Source organism: Gigantopelta aegis, chromosome 15 (assembly GCF_016097555.1).
Source record: "Gigantopelta aegis isolate Gae_Host chromosome 15, Gae_host_genome, whole genome shotgun sequence".
NCBI lineage: Eukaryota > Metazoa > Mollusca > Gastropoda > Neomphalida > Peltospiridae > Gigantopelta > Gigantopelta aegis.
Genome location: NC_054713.1, coordinates 18,215,066 through 18,228,594, shown reverse-complemented (window position 1 = coordinate 18,228,594; position 13,529 = coordinate 18,215,066). Strand labels below are relative to the sequence as shown.

The following is a 13,529-nucleotide window of genomic DNA, read 5'->3' as shown; positions in this document are numbered from 1 at the left end:
GTGGCGTCGTTAAATATTGTTGTATTGTTAAACAAAACAAACGTTATCTTTAAAAATACATGCCTACACACTTTTTACATGTATATTTCAAAGAAATTAAGTCCTCTTTAGGTTACTCTGTCATTTCAATTTATATTTAGCCTACAATGTCTTTATTTCATTCCATGCAGTTTCCAAATGAAACATTAAAAAGTTGCACCAGACTTCCTATACATCAGGCCCTTGTGTAGAATGGCAAAAAGTAGAAGTGACTTCTCCCTTCCCAGAAGAAGAAAGGGGAGAAGTTTGAGAAAAATTGGCGAAATGAACATTTATCGGTACATTTTTGTAACGTTTTGCCATGTTTCGTGTTAATATGAATTATATACTTGGTTCTGATCGTAATATTTTGATATAAAACACTAGAAAGAAAGAAAGAAATGTTTTATTTAACGATGCACTCAACACATTTTATTTACGGTTATATGGCGTCAGACATATGGTTAAGGACCGCACAGATTTTGAGAGGAAACCCGCTGTCGCCACTACATGGGCTACTCTTTCCGAATAGCAGCAAGGGATTATAAAAGACTACTTCTGGTAATAAAATTTAAACAGAACAATTGTATGTTTCATTGAAAACTTGATATTATTAAGTAGTTGATAAAAGTTTCGTTATGCTAAAATGAAAGTAATGATTAGTATTTTCAGGCATTACTGAAATGAATGCACCCAAGGATCAGACCTATCAACCTTTATTTGAGAGAAAGCAGGTGTGTGTTGAAAAAGCCGGAGATTTTTTAAATGCACACGATTTTAACACAAAATCGGAAGTTTTAAAAAAGTATTATAATAAGTTATATGAACACTATATAATGCCATGTATACATGTCAACCTTAGATCTTGGCATTAAAAAAAAATATACTAAAATTAAATAAGTAATTAGAAAAAAATTATACTAATTATTAGTTGTTGTATGTTTTTTAATTTTAAATATCATTATGATTTAATACACATTTAAAAAAATAACTCTTCCATCCAAAACTTTTAAGAACATGAACAAGAAATTTAAGATGGAAGACGTTTTTTTACAAGTCAGAGGCATTATTAGAACAAAATTGGATAGTTTTATATATGCTACATATGGCAACACTGAATGTCAATACACAGCCACGGTAGTTTGGATTTTTTTCATGTTTAGAAAATAAGGATTTCCCAGGGAAAAAAAACAATTTCCCACGGGAGACTTGATAAAATACCGATAGGGTTGACAGATCTGCCGAGGATTAACAGCGCTAGACTGGTCACTGATACATGTTTGTACCTTTGCTTCCCGTAGGTGACGTTATTTTACGTGGACGAGATCGGATGTCGTAGATGATTGGATACTGGAACCACGGAATTCTGAAAGATTCATTAAAAATCAAGTGTAAAGTTATCATAACCCTAGAAATGAAAACCAATCCTTGGACAGAGTTCGACCCTTACCCCTCTATATCAAAGGCTCTAAAGACTAACCCTAACCCTATCCCTAAAACTACACGAACCACTAAAACGGGGGTACGGGTCGAACTCATGCCCAATCCTTCAGTATATACCTACATGTATGAGTACGGCTCAGATCATGGGTACACTGAGTGTATGTTGAACAAAAAATCTATTTTCAAAGGATATGTAAAAAATTTCAAAGTTACTTTTACAACTATGTCCAGGAAAGACTTTATAGAACCTAGTAGGAGCAAAGTTTGCTATTTTTGGTTTGCACCAAGTTCAGGAAAAAGCTAAAACGACAGTAATAGTGGGTAAAAACCATGGCCATTTTGTTACATCATGACGACTACAAATTTTGATCAACAAATGCCCCATGTACAAAAGCAATATACAGACCACAACTACCACCTAACATAAGATAAATACTTTTGTTATTTTCTCATTAAATTGTTTCCATGTATATTTAAGTAAATTGCACGATTTTACTGGCGATAAATCTACATTCCGCTCATAACCATTAGTGTCTTATTTACAGTAATGCTAGATAACGCATGTATCTACTGCAACAAAGTGTTTTTTCGTCACAAAGACCACATGGCTTAATATGTACACTTTAGTACTGTACACGGGAAAAACTGAGATTTGTGATTGTAAAATTACGTAATTTATGGTCATATATATAACTCGCAAGTGATTGGTGTCCTGTGCGTTATGAGCGAAAGAACACACGCTGCAACTTTGGGTAAAATTGTGATATGTTCTAAATTTGCTTAATACATTCCACAAGTTATTTACTAAAAGCAACGCGTCATTGGTTTGTGCCAAGCACGTTGTGATTTACAAAGAGAGCTTGATCTGCGTTCGTGTCTGTTGGTTTTGACACATGTTATGAGTGGAAGACAATTTGATCCAGGGACGTTTTTCTTCAATTTGGTTGATAACCGAGCAGTGCACACGAATGGAAGGTTAGTATTTCTTTTGTTAATATTTATTCTTTTTACTTGAGACACTTTGTGATAAATTTTATGACGATAAATGCATTTTTGATGGTCATTCTCTCACCACTAGAATCGCGTCTTCGTTATGAGCAGAAGTGATAGTTCGCATATAACATGCCTAATTAATTAAACCAGCTTTATGTTGGTGCACATTAATGAAATAGTGCTTGAAATATATCTGTCTAATTTTTGTAATAAATAAGCAAATTTTAACCCAATTTAACTCATGGTATTCTGCTCATAACACAGACACCCATTTTATTTTAATTTTTGGAGTCTTTGTTATGAGCTGAAGTGATTGTTTGCAAATCAATGTGCCTAATTAATTAAACCAGCTTTATGTTGGTCCACATTAATGAAATAGTGCTTGAAATATATCTGCCTAATTTTTGTAATAAATAAGTAAATTTTAACTCAATTTTAACTCATGGCATGCTGCTCATAACACAGACTCCATTTATTTGTTGAAGTACAAGAGTACAAAGCTTAGAAAAAAGCCTTTTATGTTGTCTTTTGAAATATTTTGAACTTTTAATTATCACCAATGTGATAATCCACATCCTTTTGATACTACAGATTCAAAGTGAGGTTGAATGTATTGTATAGTAACACCTCCCACCCGTGTGGCCCACCTGTGTCTACCTTTAGAATTTTTATTGCCCCTAATTGCCACCTGTTCTAAAAGATGTGTTAACAAGACTAGCCACTTTGTTCTTTGTAGTCTTTGATGGTGAAACAAAAAAGGGTTAAAGTTCTTTTATTTTGTGTTTGATGTACTTCTATTCGGTAATCAAAATCTTTGAACAGAAAAGTTTTAAGCAGATGTCTGAACAGTCTTTTGAGGATTATTTTAGTTAGTCTTTGTTATGGCCGAAAAAACTTTAAATAATCAAAATCCATCTTTTCGTTGGCTATTTATATAGGCATTTTCATAACCATAGCAACCACAAACTTTAACAAAAAAATGCTACAAAAAATATTGACTTAGTTGTTTTATCTATAAACATAACTTTTAGGTATCATTTTATATTAACCATTTAAAGTGGGGTTTTTTTTTTACATTTTAACACTTCATTACAAGGAACCTGGAAGTAAAATACAATTAGACCAAATTAAATAATATGTGTGGCTCGAGTTACCTGACCGATCCTAACCCCCTCACCCCCTTTTGCCATTTGTGCCAAAAAAAACTTTATGGAATGTACAAAACAGATTTAAGTTTTGGATTAAATTACTTAGTTATTTAAACCTCATGAAAATTTATTTGGATGTTGACAACAAACCTTGTAAGATAAACAACAGAAGCAACAGCACAAACATGAAACAAATGTGGAGTTTTTTCTGTTTACATTTTGTCAGTACATTGTACAAGCTTGTTATATAATGTGACATTTTCATATTTTGCAGGTTGAAAGTGTTGATGACGATGGAACAGAGCTGTGTTTCCTGAGGAAAATGGGGCAGCACTATGTCATGTCTGATGTATTGGACACCTCGTTTTTTTTTCTCCAATAAGATCCTGGACATTATGCCTGTTCCAAGGATTTCTTTTAAAGACACAAATTGCCTACATGATTTCTGTTTAGTATTGGATCCCAATGATCAAATTACAAGTTTTATTCCAGTGAATGCCAACTATTTTTTCCTCATATTTCGTTTATTGTTTGTTTTTTCCCAATCATTAAAGTAAGATGTTATAACTTAACACTATCTGAGAGGCAATATTATCCGGCTGAGTATATTTACAGAGCTTCTACTTCCAATCTTTTATATTCATTCAACTCGAAATATTACAAAGATTCAGTTTTTAAAAACATATTTTACGGTTTTCTGTGTCACAAGTCTATAGCATATATATACTAGTACATTGTATTTTTTTTTTTTTATTATTACTCAAGACAAGCTAACACATCCTAGGAATGATTAAGTCATTCTGTCAAATGGGGTCACATCTGTATGATTTGCAGTGTTTTATGATGTATTTTGGCATAATCAGTGTCTGTGTTATGCGCAGAAGGTGATTTGAAATAGTCTTTCTACTTCAATGTGTGCTATTGATTTTGGGTTATCATAAATGATGAATAAATCTATTTCCATGTACCATATTGTGTTCATTGTTGTATATGTCCAATGGTGTTAGTTTTCTTTACCTGGAAACTTTTTTTTTTTAATCTGCTGCTCATAACGGTGTCTTATTTTACAGTGTCACTTCTAAACTTTAAGTTTATACACAATTTGGGTTTTTTGGTGTCTTCACATAGTCTTCCACTTATTCATGTTTGTTTTTGGGTTTAATTGTGAAATGACCTTATTTATTGTCAGTTACTATGCATCACAAGACACCATGTTATGAGCAGAAGATATGCATGTCTTGCTATGAAATGCTCCGTCAAGAGCAAAATTCTTATGTTCTTGATCTGCAAGTTATAAATCTACATAGTTTAGATATCAGTCAGTAAATTAGTGTCATTTCACATGATTTGTGCAAAGTTTAATATTTGACCTAGGTGTAACAGTTTCTGTACCCATATCTGAGCTGTACTCGTATACAATGTACCTACGATATTCTGTATTCGATCGATTATCATGCTAAAATCTTTTATGCTCTCAATACCTTTGATGCTATTAATAATCAATCAAAAGTGTGGTTTATTTAACGACACCACTAGTGCACATTCATTCATTAATCATCGGCTATTGGATGTCAAACATTTGGTAATTTTGACATATAATCATCAGAGGAAACCCGATACGGGTTTTTTCTAAGGCAGCAAGGGATCTTTTATATGCACTTTCCCACAAGACAGGATACAGGATAGCACATACCACCACCTTTGATATACCCGTCATGGTGCACTGGCTGGAACAAGAAATAGCCCAATGGGTGCACCGACGGGGATTGATTCCAAACCGACCGCGTATCAAGTGAGTGCTTACCACTGGGCTAATTACACGGACAATCATCCCAAGGAATCAACTTCAGCATGAAGCAGAGCTAGCTTCGGCACTCGCCAAATTGGCCTTTTGCAAATTTTAAGAACAATTTGTCAAATTTTATGTTAATTTGGCAAAATAATTTTATGTATCTGCAGTGTTCGAGATTAACGGTATCCCGATATCCCGGGGATACCAGAATTTAATTCTGGATACCAGACTTCAAGAACCCAGTATCCCACCGGGATGCCATATAATACTAAATTCTCAGGTGGGATACCAGATTTTGAAATGTTAGTATCCAACTGGGATACTGGGGAAAAAATGTATAATCTCGAACACTGATTTGGGTTTCTGCAGTTTAGTAGATTTGGAGAAATGTTCTGTTCATTCAGAGCCAGCCCTAATGAAGGTTGTCGACATATATTACAACGTATGCAGTACTTACCGTGTTAAAAAAGGATTTACAAACCTGAAGTGAAGCCCTTCATGGTAAATATCTTCCTGAACACCGCCGATTCGACTGAAGATGATGGCACGGTGACCTCCATCCACTAGTACACAGAAAAAGAAAGAAAAATGAAATAAATACATTATGGCAAAGACTTCCAACTGTTCTGGCATAAAACAACATATAAATTCATATTAACAATATCTTGTTTTTATATCTAAATTTAAATGCTAACAACCAAGTATTATAAATGAGTGATGTCCGAGACAATGAAGCAGGGTTTCCTCCAGAGGGTACAAAGAGTAAAACTATGTACCTCAAAATCTTGGAAATTAATGGATAAATTTTAACTTCTTTTTAGACAGATTAAATAATAGAAATCTGCTGCTTAAAATTATTAAAAGTAAATGACATACAGTGGACAGTGTTCAATGTCAAAAGAAACTATCGACAGGCAAGTCAAACCCCTGTCCCAGGTTGCCCACCTGGCGACAAAAATATTTATCGACAGTCACAGTGGAATGACTTGATGTTCAGATTTATGTTCATCATAGTGATGTGCGGTTAATGCCTATTTAACCGTATCCATGTGATGTTTTCTTATGTGCGTATGTCTTCTGAAAAGTCGTCTATGTTTATTATTTGTTTGAACCCTTTGTCATTCGTACCCGTACTTTCCAGTGGGTTATCAATATTGGTTATTTTCATTAATTTCCAAGATAAAAGATAGATTTACTGTTAACACTGCGATCGGAAATGAGAATTAAGATAAATTGTTAAAGTTAATCCAGATTATAAACGAACACGATTACCATGATGTTAGCCATTCTTATCGTATTATGCGACATTATCCGAGTACTTCCGATACTGACCCATTTGAAACAACTCGGCCATTTGATTCTTACTTATTCAGCCAAGGTGTTCCAAATGAATTTGTTTTGAACTAAGTTTTTGTTATCTTTTTTCCCCACTTTTTTTCTTTTTTTTAAACCATGCTGATAAAATAATTTATTTTATATATGGACAAAAAAAAATGGTCACAAAATTTGAGTGAAAGAATCTCAGGCTTGTGATAATATCTGTACAGGCTAATGTATTTTTATATTTACTAACTTGGCTGACTAGTATTTTTTATTTTCTTAATAGATCTACAAGCCTGGAACATAATGAATTTCATCGGCACTCACAGTGGAATGATTAGATGTTAAGACAGTGTTCAAGATTAAATATTTTGGCCAGTATCCCAGCTGGATACTAACATTTCAAAATCTGGTATTCCACCTGAGAATTTAGTATTATATGGCATCCTGGTGGGATACTGGGTTCTTGAAGTCTGGTATCCAAAATTAAATTCTGGTATCCCCGGGATATCGTTAATCTCGAACACTGTAAGATACAATGTATATGAAAATAATGCTATATTGACAGTCCGGGTAGTAAGAAGAATTGTAATCTGCATGGCTAACTACATGTATGTTTCTAAGTGAACAGTATTTTCTAGGTCCAAAATAAATGTTTTCTCATAGTATACATTTGTATGTTGTTTGGATATTGATAAATGTAAATTTACAATTTGAAAACGTTTAAGTCTGGCAAGTGAAAAAAACCCAAGGGCAAGTGAAAGCGCGAACACTGGTACCCTCAAATTATTTTCTGGCACAAATCCTGCAGAGTGGGGTGGGGGAGTGGTGTGTTAAATATTTTAATCCTCAAACTCAAAATATTCTTTGTCAACAACCGTAGTCACAGTATTCAAGGCATATTTCAAAATCTTAGATTACAACTGGACTGTAAGTTGGTTCCCATAAAGTTTGAAGTACTGTAGGTAACCAATTTGTGGTCAAGTTACTTACTATTGTTAATTACACAATATATATATATATATACTATTTGGTTAATCAGCAGGGCATAAAAAAAAAAAAATTCAGACAATCCATGTGATTTTATTGTTTACACGAACAATTTTCTTCAGTAGTTCAGATACAAATGAAAAGGTTAATGGGCAACGACAATCAAATGAGAATCTAAGATGAGCAATTTTTGTAGCGTTTCTCCATCAAATGTCTTTTCATAAATATAAAAATAAAGTTTTTGTGTGCTGGGACTAACTTAAAAGCATCTTCATAAATCAAGGCTAATATTCGTTCCTCGTATTCAGCCTTGATACATGTAGTCAAGATTACTGATATCCACTACTAGTGCCCTCTATTGGAAGAAAATTTGTAACACAGATTATGTCCCGTACACGATGACATCACTGACCAATCACAGCATCGGTAACATGTGACAATCTTGAAAGCAATATCAAAAATTAACTGCCGAAACCTTTTTTTTAAACATATCGTGACAAACACGACACGTTTCCACGGATGCTGACGCTGCCATCTTTGTTTACAATAACAAGGGAATCTATAAGGAGCGTTGCGATTCGTTGCAATCAGATCTCATCGCATCCAATGAAATTTAAGCATTTTGTGGCACGATTTTTTGACGACAAGTATCAAGGCTGAATACGAGGAACGAATATTAGCCTTGATTTATGAAGATGACTTAAAAGCTGCCAGGCGAAAATAAAAATTATGTTTGTTCATCCTAACTCGACCTACCCACGAAAATTGACCCGTGTCAAAATCTTTTTGGACCTCTTTTGGGGAAGATTTTTCTTTTTCTTTTTTTTTAATAATTAACCAATTTCAATTTAGGCTTAAACTCTAGTATATTACTGATTTGTTGATATTTGTCAAACATTTTAAAATCTTGATATAATTTAACCGAAAAAAATTTAACATCAGTTTTGATTCATTGGAATTGAAAAATTCTGTAAAATGCTATTCCTAGTAACAAGAACATAATTTTCTCGCAAAAGTGGCACGAGATCTCGCACATAGGGTGCATGTTTGTAATACATGGTACATCAGGCCTTCTAGAATACGGTGGCCCGATGCCCGAGGCCAGTGTTTTTTTTATTCAGGCCAGTAAAAGTTACTTTGTGCAATCCCGATGGCAAGTGGTTTAAAAAAAAAAAAAAAAAAAAAAAATCTACAACGTTACGTCCTACGATCATACAAAAACAAAAGAAACATCTACAAGTCACTTCTTTCGATTTGCTATCACATGCAATATTTCACTAACAAATAGTTGGCCACCAGTAATCTCTGACCTATCCATGACATCAATATACCTACTGATATAACTTTATTAAAGTTATAAAATGTAAACATTGGAAAAACAAAAGTTCATAGTTTTGCCGCCATTTTGTTTTTTTACACTGAAATCCAAAGATTTGTTACTCTAATACTAATAACATGCAAAACGGTAACCAGTCTTTTATTAGTTTTAAAGGTTGCACGTCACTATTTACAAATACTTAAAATGTGTAAATTATTAATTTAATTTATAAAATATAACAAATTGCAAAAAAGGTGTTTTTAGTATCATGAAATAGATAAATTTAACAAAGTACCCAAATTGCAAAATGTTGGGGGTGGGGTGGGGGCTTAAACTGCAATACATGTACACTTTATGCTAATAAAGGTTCTTAATTGTTTCTTTTCTCTTTTTGTTTTTTGAGGGGGTGGGTAAGTTCCCATTCATAAGTAAAGGAATAATGCTGTTAATTGTTGTAATATTTCGGTAACATGGATTATTTTTTATAACTTAGGTGGTTTTAGTGGAAACAATTATTTTAAAATTTTAATAGGTATGGTAACTTTATTCTAAACTGATGAAAATTATTTGCATATTTTTCTAAACAAACCATAAAGCATGCCCAATCTGTTGTGTAAACTGACAAATTGATTAAACATGATCTCAGTATGAAAAATGGACATTAAAAAGTTAATTATTTTAATTTACTGTTTTTTGTTTGTTTTATCAACAGTTAAAATTGGGCAAGTGAATTTTTCACCATGGCCAGTGAATTTTCAAATCCACTGGCCCTATGGCAAGTGAATTTTAAAAATATTCTAGAACCCCTGGGTACATACTCTTGTGGCAGGCAAAATGTGTTTTAAACTAAATCGATCTAACGGTAGCTACACTAGTACCTACACATGAGCCAGATGAGGCTATGTATTGACATGCTTTGACTGTATTATCATGTTTGCTATTAATAGACCCGAATTAGTCTGAAAGAAGCTACAAGTGTTGAACTCTGCGCAAAATTTGTAATCGGTCGACTTATTCCAATTAGCTCGGAATAGAGGTGAGAGAGATTTTCATGACACCCCTCTATTATTGTTTTTAAAACATTTTGTTTTCATTAGTGTCATTAAATTGCATCGGTATGTATATAATATTCTAAGAAACTACCCATAAAAGTTCTGTGACGTGCTTCAAACACCGAATATTGTGATGTTAAGAGTTTGAGAATTTCAGCAAACTTCAGGAAATTGTAAATATGTTGGTGGTGTGGTATGCTAATGTGGGTAACATTTTATAACGAAAGTTGACAGTGGTCATGAAGAAAATAGCTGAACATGTTGAACGATGGAAAAAAAATTGGTTAGAACATCACTATCAAGCATATATGACGTACATCTAGGTCAGGGATTTCCCACTGCACAGTTTTCCAAAACATTGATGACATTAATTAGCCAACACACGTTTGTTTGGATTTTCTGACAAGCGATTACAGCTTTTGCACGAACGATCAGTCATTTATGTTGACATTGGTTTTGCAAATAACCAACAGATGAACCACAAAATCGTTTGTGCCAAATTTTATGATTTTACTCACAATGACAGTTAATTTCGACACTACAACTACAAGGAATATTTTGTTCTGCCAGAGGGTAAAAAGGGTATGGCACCATACAGAAATTTGTTTCCAGATTTTATTATTTTAAGTTACATGTAACTTTTTGACAAAATTAATTATTTTTATCATTAATGTATAATTTTCTAAACCCGAACCCTAAACAAAACCCATTTTCTTTCTGGGGACAGGCCGGTTCCCCTTTTGACTGTGGTTGCATTCAATTCCATAGCGCCATACCCAAAAATGTATTTCTGGTACAAACACCGAGTAGTTGCTAAGGCATATCATAAAATATTGTTTGTTTCCGGTTACCCGACTGACCCTAATTTGAACCTGCCGACCCTAAATCTTTTTTTGTATTTCCATTTTTTTTTTTTTTTAACTATAACAACGATTTCCACAAAAACATTCCAAAACTACCATAAGCACTAATTTGGTGTTGTTATAAATCAAATCGTTCTATATTAATTTTGTTTACGAGCCAAGGAATCGCTTTTTCTAACACCTGATTGATGGAGTTATTTCCCTTCAAATTAAAAGGCAAGTTCGGTAACTTTTTTTAAATATCAGCCGAAGTGTTCCAATTGTCCCGATGGGTTCTCATGATCACAAGGCACGGAACCGAAAAAGTGTTTCTCATAAAATTTGAAATCGTAAGACCTGTGGAAATACACTGATTAATCAAGATTTTGAAAACAGAATGTTACCTGCACTGAGTGAGAGCAAACATTTTACTCTCTTACATAATTTCTGTTGAGTTGTTTATTGATCACCATCAAAAGAAAAGAAATGTTTTATTTAACGACGCACTCAACACATTTTATTTACGGTTATATGACATCAGACATGGTTAAGGACCACACAGATTTTGAGAGGAAACCCGCTGTCGCCACTTCATGGGCTACTCTTTCCGATTAGCAGCAAGGGATCTTTTATTTGCGCTTCCCACAGGCAGGATAGCACAAACCATGGCCTTTGTTGAACCAGTTATGGATCACTGGTCGGTGCAAGTGGTTTTACACCTACCCATTGAGCCTTGCGGAGCACTCACTCAGGGTTTGGAGTCGGTATCTGGATTAAAAATCCCATGCCTCAACTGGGATCCGAACCCAGTACCTACCAGCCTGTTGACCGATGGCCTAACCACAACGCCACCGAGGCCGGTTGATCACCATCACTTATTGAAAACGTAAGCACTGGTATATAATCGATAAAACTGCGTAATTGGCATGCAAACAGAACAGACCGGCCTCGGTGGCGTCGTGGCTGGTAGGTACTGGGTTTAGATTCCAGTCGAGGCATGGGGGTTTTAATCCAGATACCGACTCCAAACCCCGAGTGAGTGCTCCGCAAGGCTCAATGGGAAGGTGTAAACCACTTGCACCGACCAGTGATCCATACCTGGTTCAACAAAGGCATTGGTTTGTGCTATCCTGCCTGTGGGAAGTGCAAATAAAAGATCCCTTGCTGCCTGTTGTAAAAGAGTTGCCTATGTGGCAACAGCAGGTTTCCTCTCAAAAACAGTGTCAAAATGGACACATGTCTGACGTCCAATAGCCGATGATAAGATAAAAAATCAATGTGCTCGAGTGGTGTCATTAAATAAAACAAACTTTACTTTTTTTACTCTGCAAACAGAATGACAGGGATTTATCGCCAAGGCTTCCATGTCTGATGGGATTTGGGAAATGAGTTTGAGCAAATTTTACTTGGGATATTTTTTTAAGCCACTGAATGATGCAATATATATACCAGTTATAAATCGATTTATTAGAACAGACATAATTAAATATATACATGTATATCTTGGGATTTTTTAGAATAGAAAGTGGGAATTTTCAGTCATTTCCTTTTGGCAAGGGTGCCTATGATAGGACAAACAGAATGGCTCGATAAATTCATGTGGTGAATCATGAATGAAATAATGTTCAACTTTTTTAGTCTCTAATTGAAAATTCCTCCAAAAGATTCACTTAAAATACTGGAAACAATAAAGTGTGTCATTCTGTCAGCATTCAAACTGCTTCTTTATTTCCACACGATGGATTCCAAAGTGGTAATGATAGAGTCATGGGGGTAAGCAGATATGACACACTGTCAGTTAATTGTCTACAACTTTAGTTCATCTGACCTTGACTGATTACTGGTTTCAACATTGTAGGATTGCCACGGTTATAGCCCATGCCAGCCGAGGCATAAAAAACAACTTTCTACAACTGCCATAAGCAAAGGAACCCTGGAATGCACATAGAATATTTTACTTGTGGAAAGTTCTGTAGTCTGTAGAATTACAAGTATTTTACAGATTAATAATTCAAATGTTTTTGCTTAAATTATTTTAAGGCATAATTGGTGTCATTAAAGGAACAGCTTATATAGAATGGGAGAATAAGAACAAATTACAAAAGAATAAACGAACTAAATACAAATTTCTTTAATTATTTAAAGACAAACGGGTGGGGTGATCTGATGTGATCGAGCAAAAAACAACACACTAGACTAGAGTTGTCTCCCTTATGTTAATGTCACGTTTGCAAAGAGGTTAAATACCTGTATAAAACGCTTGCGACGCCCCGTACACAAGACCCCCTGCCACAGCTAATAAGCCAAGCCCTGCGCCCATGCCCTTGCCACCAGATTTCAATCTGCCAGCAAAATCTCCAAGCTTTTTAGGGTCCATCTTCGGCTGATGAAAATTGCTGAAGGTTCAAACTGCGAACATGTGCTTGTGAATACTACTATCTAAAACACCACAATGTATCACTAGAAGATTGCTTTAAAAAAATTTTTTAAATCAAATAAAAAAATATATAACCAATATATCAATGCGTGTGTTTCAACATAACATTTAGTTATGTCTTAAAGAAAAAATATATGTTCTTGTATTATTTTTAATTTAAATAATTATAATTTGAA

General features: G+C 34.3%; 1 protein-coding gene across 1 annotated transcript in view; it reads right to left on the bottom strand.

The window, feature by feature from the left end:
- LOC121390737 (prohibitin-2-like) overlaps positions 1 to 13,337 on the bottom strand; it is a 29,972-nt gene extending 16,635 nt beyond the window's left edge. Inside the window, exons 1-3 of the mRNA XM_041522640.1 lie at positions 13,164 to 13,337; positions 5,876 to 5,957; positions 1,305 to 1,384 (exon numbers count right to left, since the gene is read on the bottom strand). Of these exons, the coding sequence (XP_041378574.1) occupies positions 1,305 to 1,384; positions 5,876 to 5,957; positions 13,164 to 13,293 (292 nt within the window). The 5' untranslated portion in view covers positions 13,294 to 13,337. The remainder of the gene's footprint in view (positions 1 to 1,304; positions 1,385 to 5,875; positions 5,958 to 13,163) is intronic.
- Between the last annotated feature and the right edge of the window lie 192 nt (positions 13,338 to 13,529).